This window comes from Sus scrofa, chromosome 2 (genome assembly GCF_054392235.1).
Source record: "Sus scrofa isolate SSC_HxYL_T2T_F1_AM1 chromosome 2, Sscrofa_HxYL_maternal_Yorkshire_Landrace_v2.0, whole genome shotgun sequence".
Lineage (NCBI taxonomy): Eukaryota > Metazoa > Chordata > Mammalia > Artiodactyla > Suidae > Sus > Sus scrofa.
Window position 1 is genome coordinate 91,089,020 of NC_139384.1, and position 17,962 is coordinate 91,106,981.

At 51.1% G+C, this 17,962-nt stretch overlaps 1 protein-coding gene and 1 long non-coding RNA gene across 5 annotated transcripts; one reads left to right on the forward strand and one right to left on the reverse strand.

The window, feature by feature from the left end:
* Positions 1-10,982: 10,982 nt before the first annotated feature.
* LOC146405568 (uncharacterized) lies at positions 10,983-12,623 on the reverse strand. Its single transcript, XR_014838008.1, has 2 exons — positions 12,484-12,623; positions 10,983-11,208 (listed from the first exon to the last, which is right to left on the reverse strand). It is a non-coding gene; the product is annotated as an uncharacterized LOC146405568 (long non-coding RNA).
* Positions 12,624-13,123: 500 nt separating this feature from the next.
* MXD3 (MAX dimerization protein 3) lies at positions 13,124-17,509 on the forward strand. Of its 4 annotated transcripts, XM_085009175.1 has the most exons (7): positions 13,124-13,209; positions 13,518-13,622; positions 13,888-13,993; positions 14,661-14,690; positions 14,821-14,935; positions 16,760-16,943; positions 17,019-17,504. In XM_085009175.1, the coding sequence occupies exons 2-7, from the start codon at positions 13,553-13,555 to the stop codon at positions 17,132-17,134; spliced, it is 621 nt and encodes a 206-aa protein (XP_084865301.1). In that variant the 5' UTR covers positions 13,124-13,209; positions 13,518-13,552; the 3' UTR covers positions 17,135-17,504. The 4 variants fall into 4 exon arrangements, with proteins under 4 accessions (XP_084865301.1, NP_001231033.1, XP_005661505.1 ...); NM_001244104.1 differs by having other exon boundaries at positions 13,146-13,622; positions 17,019-17,509; XM_005661448.2 differs by lacking the exon at positions 13,124-13,209 and having other exon boundaries at positions 13,486-13,622; positions 14,661-14,935.
* Positions 17,510-17,962: the final 453 nt, after the last annotated feature.

Genomic DNA, 17,962 nt, shown 5'->3' on the forward strand with positions numbered 1-17,962 from the left:
AGGAGGCAGAGAGAGGGAGGAAGAGGAGGAAGTGTTGGCAAGAGTCTTTATTGTGGTTTCTGCAGGAGGGAATGTGTGAGGCATGGTAATGAGGCTTAGAATTGGCTAATTGGAATAGTTTCATCGGGATATAGGGGCTGACCCAAGCTGTGTGGGAACTGGCTCTGGGGTGATTAGGATAGGGGGAGAGTGACCCAGATTGTGAGGGTGGTGGTGTGGGCTCTGGGTTGGTTGGAGTATGAAAAGTGTGCTGGTGGGTGAGTCACTTGCTGTCTCTGGGAATTGGATGAGCACGTGAGGTAAGATGAAGCTTTGATTCCTTCAGGGCCTTTGGGCTCACTATAGTGCAAAACTGCACTGTGATTTGTTACTGAAGGCAAAAGTCAATAATGAAATTTAGAAATGACAGAATCAGGAGTTCCTGTTTTGGCACAGTGGAAACGAATCCGACTGGGAACCATAAGGTTGCGGGTTAGCTCCCTGGCCTCGTTCAATGGGTTAAGGATCTGGCATTGCCACGAGCTGTGGTTTAGGTCACAGACTTGGCTCGGATCCTGTGTTGCTGTGGCTGTGGCTGTAGGCTGGAGCTCTGATTCGACATCTAGCCTGGGAACTTCCATATGCCTCAGGTGCGGCCTTAAAAAGCAGAAAGAAAAAAAAAAAAAAAAAAAAAGACAGAATCAGCTGCCAAGAAGTTGGTTCACTGGATGCATAAGGAAATTCAGAGTTATAAGAAGTAAGTAAAAGACATTCTCCCTTGGTTATTGTTATCTGTAACAGCTAAAATGAAAGCAAGAGAGCGGAGTTCCCATTGTGGCTCAGCAGTAACAAACCTGACTAGTATCTATGAGGATGCAGGTTTGATCCCAGGACCTTTCTCAGTGGGTTAAGGATACGGCATTGCCATGAGCTATGGTGTAGGTCGCAGATGTAGCTCGGATTCTGTGTTGCTGTGCCTGTGGCTGTGGCGTAGACCGGCGCTGTAGCTCTGATTCCACCCCTAGCCTGGGAACTTCCATATGCCATGGGTGTGGCCCTAAAAAGCAAACAAACAAACAAAAAACCAAGAGGGAATGTTGGGGCAGATCCTGAAGATCCTGAGATTGGGCCACACTTGGTCTATGCTAAACACTAGTCTCAGGGCCACTATGAAAGGGAAAAGTGATGCTGAAACAACAAACAGTGGAATGAGTCATGAGAGAGCAAGGGAAAGAAAAGGAGGATCGTGGGGCTCATTCCAGCGGCATGCAAATCTTTCCATGATTATTAAGAAATGGGGAGTTCCCATCGTGGCGCAGTGGTTAATGAATCCGACTAGGAACCATGAGGTTGCGGGTTCGGTCCCTGCCCTTGCTCAGTGGGTTAACGATCCGGCGTTGCCGTGAGCTGTGGTGTAGGTTGCAGACGCGGCTCAGATCCCGCGTTGCTGTGGCTCTGGCGTAGGCCGGTGGCTACAGCTCCGATTAGACCTCTAGCCTGGGAACCTCCATATGCTGCAGGGGCCCAAGAAATAGCAAAAAGACAAAAAAAAAACAAAACAACAACAACAAAAAAAACAAAAAAAAGAAATGGGATGGGGGTTCCCTTGTGGTGCAGTGGGTTAAGGATCTGGTGTCACAGCTGCGGCTCTGGTTACTGCTCTGGTGCAGGTTTGATTCCTGGCCCAGGAACCTCTTCATGTCGTGGATGTGGCCAAAAAAAGAAAAAGAAGAAATGGGGAGTTCCCGTCATGGCGCAGTGGTTAACGAATCCGACTAGGAACCATGAGGTTGCGGGTTTGGTCCCTGCCTTTGCTCAGTGGGTTAACGATCCGGCGCTGCCGTGAGCTGTGGTGTAGGTTGCAGACGCGGCTCGGATCCCGCGTTGCTGTGGCTCTGGCCTAGGCCGGTGGCTACATCTCCGATTCAACCCCTAGCCTGGGAACCTCCATATGTCGCGGGAGCGGCCCAAGAAATAGCAACAATAACAACAACAAAAGACAAAAGACAAAAAGACAAAAAAAAAAAAAAAAAAAAAAAAAGAAGAAATGGGATAATAAGGCAGACGTTTATGGGGTCAAAACATAGGTCATAATCCAGCACTCTTGGAAGTTTTGTGGACTGATGAGAATCCCAATATTGAAGGGCCCTCAGCAAGTCGATTTACCCTCATTTGGAGGAATTTAAAAAGCTGGAAGGCAAAGGTGGCTAGAGGCCTCTAGTTACTTGGGGCAATGGTCCTGCACTATAATCAAGATAAGGACAGACTACTACTGGGGACTTAAGGCCATGTGAACTTGAGTGAGTAAAATGGTCAGAGGATGCAGAAGAGACTTTGCTGGGACTCCTTGCTACAGGACCCCCATGCACCGTAATTCCAGAATCTGTACACGAAGTCCCAATGGTGCTACAGCTGGATTGGGAGGATATAGGAATGCAGGGGTCGACGGGATGAAGAAAGTTTGGATGAAAATTGGAAAGTTAGAACCAACTTTGTGAAGTGATTGCATCTGTTTTACCTGAATATATTGTGGGGGTGGACTTTGTGTCTGATTGGGGAAGGCTTCCCCATAAGCATTGTACAAGAGAAGGCGTGGAAGTCTGCCCTTCCAGTGCTGATTGGACGTGCTAGATGGGAACCAGTGAGATTGCCTGAGCCTGTACAGGTTAATTTGCTCTAGGACAGCCCGGTGTGGAGTGCAGACTGGAGCTGAAGGCAAAAGCCTGTGAGTGCCATCTAGTGGCAACTTCTGAGATATGAGACCAGAAAATTCTCTTTGAGAGAAAATGAGTACTAACCAGCTTGCTATTGGATTTTGAAAATTCCCCAGTGACTGAAAGACATAAAATAACTTTGAAAATGGAAGTACCCACAGTGCTATGAGTGATGTTGGAGAAATGCTGTGATCGGGAGGCTCGTGCCCAGGAGAGTGGAAATGGTTTATACAGGAATGTGCTACCTGTGAAGGAGTGGCAGTACTCATTCTTTTCCCCCAGGGCTAACTCTGGAACTATCTGAGGAGCTGCTGGATCCTGCAGCCACAGGGCTAATTGGGCAGGTGCCCTATGAACAGCTACCCACCCCCCCCCACCGCCTGGCCGATCAACAAAGAGCTGCTTGGTTAATGGACTGCAGTTCTGCAGGGAGTGGACAGACAGCTTCCTGTTTGGAAGCTTGCCACTCTGATAGGAGAAGGTAAAAACAAATCAGCTTAGGGGGCCAGATTGCATCTTTCCTAGCAGTCATGGAAGAATTGAACAATGGTTAAAAGCCCCTATAGGAATTTCCTGGTGGCCTATCAGTTAAGGACTTGGTGTTATCACTGCTGTGACTCTGGATACTGCTATGGCATGGGTTTGATCCCTGGCCCAGGGAACTTTTACATGCTCTGGGCATGGTCCCCCCCAAACCCCCTATATTTGGGTTTTTACCAATTCACAGACAGTGGCTAGTGGCCTAGCCATGTGGCCCAGCAGAGGGCAATAGAAAACTGGCCTGTGAACAGGATGCCTCTCTGGGGCACTGTGCTATGGAAACCACTGTGGGAATCTGAGGGGTGCATTTAAGGAAATGTGACACTCATCAGAAGAGTCCCTTCTAGATTTAGAAGAAGATTTGAATTAACGAGTAGGTTTCCTGGTTTTGCTCACCTGAGGTGGCCACCTGGGTATGTGAAACATGTGAACACTGGGGCTGCGGCCATGCAGAGCTGGGCTGTGTCTGCACTCAGTCCTTTTGCACCCTCTGGGGCACAGAATGCAAACCAGGACTGTCTGCCAACAGGAGAGACAGAGGCTAAAGACAAACTTCCCGGGGAGGCCTCATGTGTAGCTGTTAAGTCAGGCTGATGCGGGTAAACCTGGAATCGGGGGACAAACGGGTCCTGACAGGAGCAGACAGTTATTCTGCACTGAGCTCTGGAAATGCTCAGGCTATAATAAAAGGACTGAAACAGAAGATACTAGAATGATTTGGACTGCCAGGTCCCATGTCCTCAGACGAAGGAACACTTTTTTTTTTGGCTTTGTCCACAGCATGTGGAAGTTCTTTGGCCAAGGATCAAACTTGCACCACAGGAGTTCCCGTTGTGGCTCAGTGTTAACGAATCTGACTAGGAACCTTGAGGTTGCGGGTTTAATCCCTGGCCTCGCTTGGTGGATTAAGGATCCGGTGTTGCCACCAGCTGTGGTGTAGGTTGCAGGTGTGCCTTGGATCTGGCATTGCTGCAGCTCTGGCGTAGGCAGGCAGCTACAGCTCTGATTTGACCCCTAGCCTGGGAACCTCCATATGCTGCGGGTGAGGCCCTAGAAAAGACAAAACAAAACAAACAAACAAACAAAAAAACAACCTGCACCACAGCAGCAACCCGAGCCACTGCAATGACAACCCGCTGAGCCACACAGGAACTCCCAGGAACGCATTTTATAGCCCATAATGTCTAATAGTGGGCAGAGAACTACCATCCTCAGAGTTCCTTTGATGGAGAAATAGACAATTGAAACTTTTTTTAAATTGAACCTCAGTTGATTTACAATATTGTGTTAGTTTCAGGTGTACGGTAAAGTGGTTCAGTCATACACACACCTGTTCTTTTAAAAAATTCTTTTCTGTTATGGGTTATTACAAGATACTGAATGTAGTTCCCTGTGCTACACAGTAGGACCTTATTTATCTGTTTTATGTATAGTAGTGTATATTCCCAAACTCCTTTGTTTGTGTGTGCTTTTTAGGGCTGCACATGCAGCCAACCTATGGAGGTTCCCAGGCTAGGGGTCTAATGGGAGCTACAGCTGCCGGCCTACGCCACAGCCACAACAACTCCAGATCTAAGCCTTGTCTGCGACCTACACCACAGCTCATGGCAATGCCGATCCTTTAACCCACTGAATGAGGCCAGGGATCGAACCTGTGTCCTTATGGATGCTAGTCAGATTCGTTTCTGCTGAGCCACGATGGGAACTCCCCAAACTCCTAATTTATCCCTTCTCCCCTTCCCCTTTCATAACCATAAGTTTGTTTTCTCTGTCTTGTGAGTCTGTTTCTGTTTTATAAATAGGTTAGTTTGTAGCCTTTTTTAAGATTCCACATGTAAGTGATATCATATGATACTTGTCTTTCTCTTTCTGACTTACTTCATTAGTAGGATAATCTCTTAAGTTCATCCCTGGTGTTGCAAATGGCCTTATTTCATCTTTTTATGGCTGAGTAGGATTCTCTTGTACGTATATCCATTTTCTCTATCCAGTCCTCTGTCAGTGAACATTTAGGTTGCTTCCAGGTATTGGCTCTTGTAAATAATGCCGCAGTGAACATTGGGGGCGTGTGTGTCTTTTCATATTGGAGTTTTTGTCTTTTCTGGATAGATGCCCAGGAGTGGGATTGTTGGATCATATGGCTACTCTATTTTTAGTTGTTGAAGGAACCTCCATACTGTTCTCCATAGCAAGAGAATTTACATTCTCATCAACAGTGTAGGAAGTTCCCCTTTTTTCCACATCCTTTCCAGCATTTATTATTTGTAGACTTTTTGATGGTGGCCATTCTGACCAGTGTGTAGCGATACACATTGTAGTTTTGATTTGCTTTTTTCTCTCTTAATTAGCGGTGTGAAACCTTTTTTTTTTTTTTTTTTTTTTTGTCTAAAACGAAGAAAATAAAGGGTGAAGGGCTGGCTTACATGCCATCATGAATGTGTGTGCTCACTCTCAAATGAGGGGGCCAATGGATGGTGCTCATGAGATGAAGTCCTCTGCTTTGGGGAGTGGGTATTTGCAGTAGAGGGGTTGGGAAGGATGCTGGTATAACTATACTTTTTTCTCTTTCCTTCCATCACCTCAGCCTTTTGTGTCCCACCTGATGAGTTGGTCCTGGCACCAGGGCTGCACCTGCCGGTGCCAGAAGCAGGGATGATCCCTAAGAAACTGTAACTATACCTTCCAGGCTTTATGTCAGGCTTCCTAAGAGTCTGATGGGTTGGGGTTGTGGTTTTACCCCATCTGGCAGAACTTGGGCTGACAGTGGATGCAGCTCTATTGCTTAATGATCAGGACATCCCACCAGCTCTGCACCTATTTGTTTAACCCAACCCCTCAGAGGCCTGAGGGAGGGCAGGTGCTAGACTAGACATGTATTTCTATTGGCAGTCTGGGCCAGCACAGAGGCTGAACCCAGCACCCTTTGCCACAGTGGGAAAGCTAGAGTTAAGAATGGAGAGGAGGAATGGTAGCTGAGTGTAAAGTTGAATGGTTAATGCAGTGAGAGAAATCCATTGTTACACTGCTGCCTCCAGATAGGCTCTGAGTGAGAGGTTATTATCTCTTAGCTCCATTATACCAGAGGCCTGAAAGTGTGACAACATATGTTGTAGAGACCACTCCTGCTTTTGGAGCCTAAAAAAAACTGAACGGAAGTCTGCAAGCCTGAATGACATCATCACTCTGGGAGACATTTCTGCCACTGGACTAATTTTTTTTTTTTTTTTTTTGCTTTTTTAGGGCCACACCTGGGGCATATGGAGGTTCCCAGGCTAGGGGTGCAATTGGAGCTACAGCTGCTAGCCTATACCACAGCCACACAACGCCAGATCCGAGCCATGTCTGTGACCTATACCACAACTCACGGCAACACCAGATCCTTAACCCACTGAGTGAGGCGAGGGATTGAACCTGAAACCTCATGGTTCCTAGTTGGATTCATTTCTGTTCCTCCACGACGGGAACTCCTGGACTAATTGTTAATGGCTGAGTGGGGCTCTGGTCATGTGCCAGAGGCCTTCAGGTCTCCTCTCCTGCCACACTGCGATGGGGTGTAACACTGGTCTTGTTAAAATACTGATATTCATAGTCAGGTGTATTGGGAAGTTGAGGTAAAACTCCCTCAGGAAGTAAAACAGGTGGAAAATGACAGGCCTGAGGGAGAACTCGATTCACCCAATGATCAACTAATTTCTTTGCTAAATAGTTCTGCACAAGTTTATCATAAGATACAAAGGCGAGGAGTTCCTGCCATGGCACAGTGGATTAAGAATCTGACTACAGGAGTTCCCTTTGGGGCTCAGCAGTTAACAAACCCGACTAGGATCCATGAGGATGTGGGTTTGCTACCTGGCCTCACTCAGTGGTTTAAAGATCCAGCATTGCCATGAGCTGTAGTGTAGGTCTCAGACTTGGCTCTGATCTTGGTTGCTGTCGCTGTGGTATAGGCTGGCACCTGCAGCTCCAATTTGACCCCTGAACTGGGAATTTCCATATGCTGCAGGTGTGGCCCTAAAAAGACAGAAAAAAAAAAAAAAAAGAATTCGATTGCAGTGCTTGGGTTGCTCTAGAGGTGTGGGTGGGTTTGATTCCTGACCCAGGGCAGTGTGTTAAAGGTCTGGTGTTGCTGCAGTTGTGGCTCTGATTCAGTCCCTAGACTGGGAGCTTCCACATGTCATGGGTGTGGCCATAAAAAGGAAAAAAAAAAAAAAAGATGCAAAGGGGAAAATGAGTAATTGAATTAGTACACAAATATGAAAATGTATATACTGGCTTTATAAGACAGGTGAGTTTTTTTTTTAAGTCTCTCCCTACCTGGACACTGGCCCCTCCATTGTTGGGCAACAGGATCATTTTGCTTTAAGAGTCTTGGCCAAAGGCAAGAGGTGACCTGTGTCCTAAAGAATTTAACTTTGTGGAGTTCCAGTTGTGGCTCAGCGAGTTAAGAACTTGACATAGTGTCCTTGAGGATGTAGGTTCTATCCCTGGCCTTGCTTAGTGGGTTAAGGATCCAGCATTGCCCCAAGCTGCGGCTCAGATCTGGAGTAGCTGTGCCTGTGGTGTGGGTTGGCAACCGCAGCTCCAATTTGACCCCTAGCCTGGGAATCTCCATGTACCGTGGGTGCAGCTATAAAAAGAAAAAAAAAAAAAAAGAATTTAGCTTTGCCCCCAAAGAAGTCTGACTTTTGCCCTCAGGTCCTGGAGATGTTTTCCCTTGGGCTAGCCAGAGAATAAGGCACAATTTTGGGTGGGACCGCACCTTAGGGTGGGGACAGGTCACACCAGAATCACCACACAGGTGATTTAGGGTGAGGCTCTGGGTCATATCAGTTGACCTGGAAACTGAGCTCAACCAATCAATCATGTCTACATAATCGAGCCCCCAAAATGGAATACTGAGGCTCACAATAACCTCCTGGAGTTCCCACTGTGGTGCAGTGGGATCATTGGCATCTTGGGAGTGGATGCAGGTTCGATCCCTGGCCTGGTGTTGCTGCAGCTGTGGCTTTGGTCACAGCTGCGGCTGGGATCTGATCCCTGGCCCAGGAACTCCATAAGCCTCGAGGCAGCCAAAAAAAAAAAAAAAAAAAAAGATTAACCTTCCTAGTGTGCAGTACCCTGTGTACATTGTCACATGCTGATAGCAGGGAAGTGCCATGTTCTGACTACACAGGGAGAAGGAGCTGAGGTTCCGCTTTTCATACCAGACTCATCAACTTCTTCCCTTGGACAATCTTAATCTGTATTCTTTCCCTGTAAGAAACTGTATAATATAATTTATACAGCAGATGTAATGCTTTGAGTGGGTTCTGTGGTCTGAGCAAATTAACATCACTAACAGTGGTTTTGGAGAATCCCCTGAATTTGCAATTAGTGTCAGAAGTGACGGTGGTCTTGGGTGGACTGTATCCCTTCTAACTATATGGCTGGTTAAACTTCTCACAAAGCTCAGGTGAAGAGGAATCTGAATAAGCCTCTCCCTCTTATTACCAGATAGGTAAAGTCTTGGACTCTTAGGAAGATAAACAGAACAAAACAATATTACTTTGATATGGTTATACTCCATTATATTTCCCTTTCCTTTCCTTTCCTTTTTTTTTTTCCCCTGGCTAGGCCTGTGGCATGTGGAAGTTCCTGGGCCAGGGATCGAACCCACACCCCAGCAGTGATAATACCAGATCCTTAACCTCTGAGCTACCAGGGAGCTCCCTTCCCTCACTTTTATATTCTAGAATCAATAAAAAATTATAAGACATGAAAAGCAAGAAAATGTGCTTTATAAGAAAGAGAAGACAGGGAGTTCCCGGCGTGGCTCAGTGGTAATGAACCCGACTTGTATTCGTGAGGACGTGGGTTTGATCCCTGGCTTCCCTCACTGGGTTAAAGGATCTGGTGCTACCTCAAGCTGTGGTGTAGGTTGCAGACGTGGCTCAGATCTGGTGTTGCTGTGGCTGCAGCATAGGCCAGAAGCTGCAGCTCCAATTTGACCCCTAGCCTGGGAACCTACATATGCCGCCATGCGGCCCTAAAAAAATAAAAAAAAATTAAAAAAAAGCACCAGAGGCAGCTTACCACACAAAAGAAAGCCTTAGCTACCAACACTGTGAAAGGCACAGAAGCGAATTAGTGCTGGGGTATGAAAGGGACATCAGTACACTAACCATAAATATCTACAGCATTGCTGCGTTATGATGACGGCTGTACAACTATAAATATAATAAAATTCATTGAGTTAAAAGGAAGGAGTTCCTGTTGTGGCGCAGCAGAAACGAATCTGACTAGTAACCATGAGGTTGTGGGTTCGATCCCTGGCCTCACTTAGTGGGTTAAGGATCTGGAATTGCTGTGAGCTGTGGCGTAGGTAGGTCTCATACTTGGCTCGGATTTGATGTTGCTGTGGCTGTGGTGTAGGCCGGCAGCTGTAGCTCCGATTAGACTCCTAGCCTAGGAATCTCCATATGCCTCAAGAGCGGCCCTAAAAAGCAAAAAAAAAGAGAAAACAGAACCCATAGACGTGTCCCCCCCAAAAAAAACCCCCCATGTTGGAATTAACAAACAAGGACATACAACAACTATTATGATACAATTAATTATATATATATACAATTATATACAATTATATATACAATTATATATATATACAATTAATTATATATATATATATACAATTAATTATAAAACCAGGTCAGATTGAGCCCTAATCCAGTGACTGGTGTCCTTATGTGAAGAGGGAAGTTTGGGCATTCTTGTCATGGCTCAGCAGTAACAAATCCGACTAGTAACCTTGAGAATGCAGGTTCAATATCTAGCCTCGCTCAGCGGGTTAAGGATCTGGCATTGCCGTGAGCTGTGGTTTCGGTGGCAGATGTGGCGCAGATCCTTGCTTTTCCATTCGGCCCCAACTCCCACCTCCCCTCCCAGTGCAGCTCTCCCCTGCAGGGAAGAAGGTGAAAGGAATCTGGGGAACAGCAGGAGCCATCTCCTCAGGCATCTTGTTCACAGTGTGGGAGAGGATGGAGAGCCTGGGGCTGAACCGGGCAAGGTGGCTGGGTGGGGGACTCCCTTCTCCCCTCCCACTCAGGACAGATGCAGGCTCTGTCCCTCAGAGCCCAGTGGTTTCTGACAGAACCTGCACTGAAATGTAGGCAGCATACCCACAATGACTTTGGTGGGCAAGGCTGAGGGGTGGGGAGCCCGCAGGGAGTCTACAGGGCTTCAGCATGCAGCCTGGACCATGCAGGGCCTGGGGGTCTGGGACAGAGGTTCTCAGACTGCTCACTGCTGAGGGGGCAGGAGCACTGGAGGTCTCTGCCCAGTCCTGCCCCAATGGTGCCTTCTCAGCAGGGCCCAGAAGGGCATCCAAGGGCTTGGGCAGGAGCCCCATTTTCCCCACATGCCCTGCTCCCTGGGAGGGACTGCTTTCTCTTCCTCTGGCCAGGGCCCTGGCCCCATTTCATGGGAGGTCTGAGGCCATAATGGTTCCATAGCTTGACTCCTACCCTCCTAGGATGGAGTTGAAAGTCCTCAGCTCCCCCCCGCCCCACCGCCTCACTTCCACAACCTCCAGTTGGAACGGCTCTAACTCTTCAAGAGCTCCCTTCCTCCCTCTGCAGGGAACTCTCCTCCTTCAGAGTATCCACTCTCTGCATCCTGCCCCTACTCTGAGGCTGGGCTACCTGGATCCGGGTTTGTGCCTCCACTGTGTGGATGCTGCCTTTAGTGAAATAAAATTGGAAATTCATTCACAAGTCTTGTAACACCTTTCTTCAGGCATAATGAATTGGAGGTGGGGGTTTGGGGAACCCATCGGCCTGTTCTGGGCCCTGCCAGCCTCTCCAGTGTCAGCCTGCACCACGCTCTTGGATCGCTTTATACTGGCCACGTGCATCGGGCTTCTTTCCATCTGCACACATTCCTTTCAGCCTCAGGGCCTTGGCACCTGCTGTTCATGTATCTGGAAATCTTGTCGCTTGGCCTGTGTGCCGTGATCGTATAGTAGTTAGTACTCTGCATTGTGGAATGCTCCTCGGTTCCTCCTCCTCCTACTAAATGTAGGTAACTCCTACTCACCCACCTCCCCCAGAAAAACCTTCTCTGACCTTCCTGATTAGGTCAAATGCTCCTAAGGACATGCACTTACATTGTATTTTTCCTGTGAGGACCTGTCAAAGTGTATCTCTACTGTGTGATGACTGTGTCTCTTCCCCCCTCACCTATGAGCTCTGCAGAGGTGTGGACTATATCTGGTTGTGCCCATCCTTGTATTTTCTAGGCCTCAGTACAGTGCCTAGGGTCCAGCAAGTGCTTAGCAAATGTTTCATGAGTGAATGGGTGGGTGAAGGGGTGGACAGTCCCAAGCAGCAGTTCTTTGATCATATCAGTAATTCCTCTGGGAATGACCCTTAGAAACTCAAACGTTTTTTTCGTGGAGTTTCCATTGTGGCTCATTGGTAATGAAACTGACTGGTACCCACGAGGACTCAGGTTTGATCCCTGGCCCAGTAGGTTAAGGATGCGGCATTGCCAGAGATGTGGTGTAGATTGCAGATGAGGCCTGGATCCTGAGTTGCTGTGGCTGTGGTGTAGGCTGGCAGCCGCAGTTCCAATTCAATTTGATCCCTAGCCTGGGAACTTCCATATACCGCAGGTGTGGCCCTAAAAAGACAAAAAGTTTTTTTCTCAAGGATCTGAGGACTGACTGCCATGTGCTATGTGTTTACCCAGGACTGTCTCTTTTTAAAGAATCTAGGGATTTCCTGTTGTGGCTTAGCACTAAGGAGCCCAACTAGTATCCATGAGGACGCAAGTTCCATCCCTGACCTTGCTCAGTGGGTTAAGGATGCTGCCTTGCTGTGGCTGTGATGTAGGCCTCTAGCTATTGCTCTGATTTGACCCCTAGCCAGGGAACTTCCATAAGCCGCAGGTGTGGCCCTAAAAAGCAAAAAAAAAAAAAAAAAAAAAAAAAAAGAATCTAGTTCCTACTTCTCCATCCTCTCCTTTTCCGGGTCACAGACCCAGCCCCAGTCTGGCGGTAATGCTCCACCCTGTAACAGCTGCTTTCATCTTCAGGTCTCCACCCTTAGGCTTCACCGCCCCCTCAGGTGTGACGACACCTCGTGGTGCTACCCATAGAAGTCACTGCATCTTCTTCAGGAGGCTATAAAGTCACGTTAAAGAAGGGCCCATGGACTCCGAGTAAGACGACCAGGGGCCCTGTGGGAGGAAGAAGCCTGCATCAGGTTGCACCAACCTTAAGACACCAGGAGCTTCTACAAACTGCACACAGCATAGGCATGGGTTCAGATCCTTCAAAGACGCCGTCCCAAGGCTTCTCGATCCTACAGGAAGGAAGGCATTTTCCTGAGAAGTATTGGTGACAAGAAGAATTGGTGTCGGCTCCAGAACCCTAGCAAATCAGTTCTCAAGTTGGTACCCTTCTGATGTTTTCATAGCGACAGTAGCTTCCCTGCAGATGAGGGGTTGGAGGAGCCGGGAGACTATTCCCATCCGCCACAGTAGGAAGCTGAGGCCCAGTGGGCGTTACGGGGGCAGATGGCAAGCAGGCAAAGGTACAGACCCGGGAGCGCAGGAGCCAGATCCGCGCCCCTCTTCCCTGGCGCTTGCGCACTGCGGGCCCCATTCCCCGCTCAACTCCGCCCTCCTCGCTCGGGTTTTCAAATTTGAAACCTGCTCCTTTTCCCGCCCGAACATGTTGACCAGCGGCGGGAGAAGGCGGAACCGCGCGCAGCCAATGGTGCCTCAGAGGCCCCCCAGCCCCGCCCCAAGGTGAAGACAGCTGGCCGCAGGAGGCAATGGGCAAATGAGTGAGGGCGCCCGTCGGGCCCCGCCTCCGCCGTGCCCACGTGCAGCGGCGGAGCCAGGGGCCTCCTAGAGATCACCCGCCCCCAAAGCACCATTCTGTGTTCCGGCCTTTCGCCACCAGCACGGGGCTGGGAACTGAGGCCTAGAAACGCAAGTAACAGACGTGGAGTTGCTGAGCGAAGCTGTAGGACGCAGCAACCCTCCAGCCCAGGAGTTTGTCCAAGGGTCGGGCCTGGAGCCGAAGCTTGTAGCAGCCCTACAAGTCTGAGGGGGCGGGCGTGGTCGCGTGGGGTGGGCCGAGGTTCCCCGAGGTTCCCCGGCAAGTTTCAGGAGGGCGGGGCCAGGAGCTGGGCTGTCCCGGGGCGGGGCGGGGCGTCCTGGGGGGCGGGGCCGAGCGCCTGTGTTTGTTGCGCCGTGTCAGTTACATTGTAACAAAAGTGGTGCAGCCGCTCCTCCGGCCAGCACCGTAGGCCAGCCCGCCGCCAGCTGTCGCGGACATGGAACCCGTGGCCAGCAATATCCAAGTTCTGCTGCAGGCGGCCGAGTTCCTGGAGCGCCGCGAGAGAGGTGAGGAAGAACCCTTGGTTCTACTCGAGGCAGCGACCTCGTTGACATGGGCCTGGGCTGGACTTGGCTCCCAACTTGAAAGATGCATGGCTTTAGGGCAGTAGTTCTGGGGCACCCCTCCCTCACCTCAGAGGCGTCGGGCAGTGTGGTGGGAGGGCTTGGCGACATAGCCCTGTAGCCAGAAGGCCCTCCCTGATCCTACTGTGCCAGGGCCGCCCGCTGGTGTTAGCCCCAGCCTGACGCGGGCGGGGGTTCTCTCCCGCAGAGGCGGAGCATGGCTATGCGTCCCTGTTTCCGCACCGAAGTCCTGGCCCGGTCCACAGGAGGAGGCGGCGGTCCCCCCAAGATCCTGGCGCGCTGGACAGTGGGCGGTGAGGAAGGCTGGGGACAGCGGGGACCTGGGGTGGGGGATGGGCGCCGGCCCTCTTCGGGCCCCTCCACTGCCCACTTCATCCTTGTTGCTTGAATCGTCTGGGTCAGGTACCCTCCTCTGGAGGTATTCAGACTCCTCCTGCCGTTTCTCCCCTCCTCTCCCGCCCCTTAACACTCTTCGTTCAAGGACTCTTTCTCTGGTATGTTAGGAACTGTAAACCAGACACTTCTGGGTCTTGCGTCCCCTCACACTCTTACACTCCACACTCTTACGTCCCCAAGCTTACTCCTTTGCTGTCTTCTCAACCCTTTGCACATGCTGTTCCCCCCAGTTGGAATGCCTCTCTGTCCACTACCCATTTTGAATAACTTGTGTTGCTGGGCTTAGTTCAGTTGTCACCTGTGTCCAGGAAGCCCTTCCTGATTGCTGCTGGGGTTCTGATTTGGACCCCACAGTCACCTGGGCAGGCCTCTGTCAGCATTTGGCCTCCTTACTCTCTCTGCCTCTGCCTGGCGACTCAGGTGCCTGAAGCCAGTACGAGCTCCCCACAGCGGGCTGGTTTGGGGGACACATCTGTAGTGAATTTTGAGCCTCTGGGAGCCCTGGGAGTGAGGGTGTGGGCAGTAGCTGACGCCCCCTCACCCCATCCTCCCTGGCATTGGCAGGTCTGTGCATAACGAGTTGGAAAAGCGCAGGTGAGTCCCAACCCTGCCCTGACAGCACCAGGCCCCAGGAACTGCCTCCCTCTGGCCTTCCCTCCCCTGCTGTCCCTCATCTGGCCAGCAAGTCTGGGCTGGCACTGCCCTCTAGACCCCTTCCCCGCAGGAGGGCCCAGCTGAAGCGGTGCCTGGAGCAGCTGAAGCAGCAGATGCCCCTGGGGGCTGACTGTGCCCGATACACCACACTGAGCCTTCTGCGCAGGGCCAGGATGCACATCCAGGTAAGGAGCTACCCTGGCACCCTGGGGCCAGCTTGCCAGGATGTGTGAAGCAAGGCAGTCGGGAGGGGCCGGGTGGAACTGAGGAGAGAGGTCTGAGGTTGTGGCCCAGCTGTGAGACATGGGGCTGTTTTCTCTGTGCTTTTAGTTTCCAAATTTGTTAGGTAGGAAGAAAAATAGAAAATAATTCAGAGGATTGTTCTGAGGCTTTAAGCAAGTTCTTCCAATAAATGTTCACTTGTTATTATAGCAATTATTACTTGGATCCCAACTGTGGGACCCTGGACGAGTCACGTAGCCTCTCTGGGTTTCATTTCCTCCTCTGCATGGGAGGCATTCTGTGACGGGTCATGTGTAAGGGTCCCTCAGAAGGTAGAGAGCTGGTTCTCACTCTTCCTCTCCCCCATCCTTCAAGGCCTCCTGCTCTGGGCAGTCTTTCCTGACCCTGTTTTGGGAGGCAGCTCCAGGGGCTGGGAGGGTGAAAGCCCTGAGAGGACACCAGTGAACCATCCTCCAGGTGCCCTCGCTGCTGCCAGGACTGAGCTCAGCGCCCCCTAGTGGACGGGAGTGGAGTGTGCTGACTAGAGCACAAGGCAGCTCTGCATGGTGGGGACTAGAAGTGCCTGGGAAGCGATAGAGAGAGGCCTTTTCCAGCCCTCTTGGCTCTTATGACAGAGGGAGTAATGGAGGTGCAGCCGAACTGTTGAGAGGCAGAATCAGAACCCAAGCCTGGGTCTCCTGACTTGCATTTTTGCCTTCAACAAGTGAGCACCTGCTCTGCCAGCCCTGGCAGAGACAGATGGAAGTGCTGTGCAGCAAGTAAATCAGTGTGGGCCTAGATGCCCACATTCCCCTCATTGTGGCTGAAAAACACCGGGGCTGAGTAGCAGGCTCCAGTTTCTCATATGGAGTTTGCCTTGCTTGGTTCTCAGAGGGGCTGATGTGTGATGTGTACTTAGATGCTGGCTGGCCTGTGGGCAGGACCTAGGGATTGCTCCTTCCTTGAAGCCTTGTCACTCCTTTCCTGGACTCCCTGCTTCCTGTTTTGCCTCGACCTGGCCCTAGATTCTTTGCAGCACATAGTCTGACCAGGTCTATCTCCTGCTGAAAACTTTCCATGGCTTCTGACAGGACAGTTTCCGTTTATTGCTTCCTATGAAACTCAAGTCCCTTCACAACACAGGTCCTTGTCACTGGTTTGCTGTTTTGGTCTCATCTTTGTCCATTCTCCACCAAAAAAGCTGAACTCTCCATGTGCTTCCCATTTTCCCTCTGCCTGGATGCTTCTTCCTCCCCAGTTTTGCCTGGGCAGCTCTTACGTGTGGCCAAAAGTGAGATCTGAGGAGTTCCCTTGTGAGGCACTGGCTTAAGGACTTGACTTTGTCACTGTGGCTGCTGGGGTTGCTGCTGTGCAGCAGGTTTGGTCCCTGGCCTGAGAACTTCTACATGCTGCAGGCATGCCCTCCACAGGAGATCTGGCAGCAGTGGGCCTGTTTCTACGTGGCAGTAATTAGCTGGAAACTGGAGCAGCCACCAGTGCCTGTTGCTTGACACCAGCACTCTCCTTCTTCACATCACTTGACTGGGCCTGAGAGGCCTTTGAGATTGTGGTGCCCTCCCAGTCCCACCCATCTAGACAGAACTCCCTGGGCATTTATGTGGGACAGAAGGGCAGGAGGGTCCAGCTTCTTGCAGGATGTGGGGCCCAGATCTGGTGAGCCTGAATGGAGCAGGTGGTCACCACGCAGCCAGTCTGATGTTGAGTGGTGTTGGGGTGAGGCCTGAACCCCCAGGTAGCCAACCCCAGCCCCTAACTCCTGATTGCAGAAACTGGAGGAGCAGGAGCAGCGGGCCCGGCGGCTCAAGGAGAAGCTTCGAAGTAAGCAGCAGAGCCTGCGGCAGCAGCTGGAGCAGCTCAGGGGGCTTGCGGGGCCTGGTGAGCGTGAGCGGCTGCGGGCAGACAGCCTGGACTCCTCAGGCCTCTCCTCCGAGCGTTCTGACTCAGACCAAGGTAAGTGCCCTGAAGCGGAGGGGTGGAGCGGGCTGAGTAGCCCCTGGTCTCCTGACTGGCCCCCTCCCTGCACAGAGGAGCTGGAGGTGGATGTGGAGAGCCTGGTGTTCGGGGGCGAGGCTGAGCTGCTACGGGGCTTCAGCGCCGGCCAGGAGCACAGCTATTCACACGGTGGTGGCGTCTGGCTATGACCTTCGTTGCCGGAGGGGCCTCTATGCTCAGACCACCCTTGGCTCTGCCCAACTGGAGTCCTCGCCGAGCCTCCAGGGCTGCTGAGAGTCGCCTCCTGTTGGAATGGACTAAATGGACCTTGTGTGGAAACAGGTGCTCCCCCTACCCTGCTGCTGGCTGCCGGCAGCCCCTCCTAGGACAGAGAGCCCTGCGGGGCAGGTGGCTTGGGCCCAGGCTGCCCTTCCAGGCATTTTTAGTAGCACTTGGCTCTGCTGTCCATGGGGGCAGGGAGCCTTTTGGGCCCTCACGTTCCTTCCTAGACAAGGGCCCGCCCCTGGCCTTTGCCCCACATGTACTGTTCAGTGTTTTCATTAAAAGCCCCTTTCTTAACTTCCTGTCCATGGTCTTGCCTGATGAAGATGGGGGAACTCCTAGCCACAGACAAACCAGAAAAGAGGAAATGAGATCCGCAGCCACCAGACACTGCTGACCACACTGGGCAGTGTCCCTTTGCTCCTCACAGCTTGGAGGCTGCCTCTCCCCACTTCACAGTGGGAACAAGACTGAGTGATGTGACTTGCCTGAGTTTTCAAACCAGGAAACAGTGGATTCAAGAATCAAATCAGGAGTTCCCGTCTTGCAGTGGAAATGAATATTAGGAACCATGAGGTTGCGGGTTTAATCCCTGGCCTTGCTCAGTGGGTTAAGGATCTGGCGTTGCCGTGAGCTGTGGTGTAGGTCAGAGACGTGGCCTGGATCTGGTGTTGCTGTGGCTGTGGTATAGGCCGGCAGCAACAGCTCCAGTTGGACTCCTAGCCTGGGAACCTCCATATGCTGTGGTGCAGCCC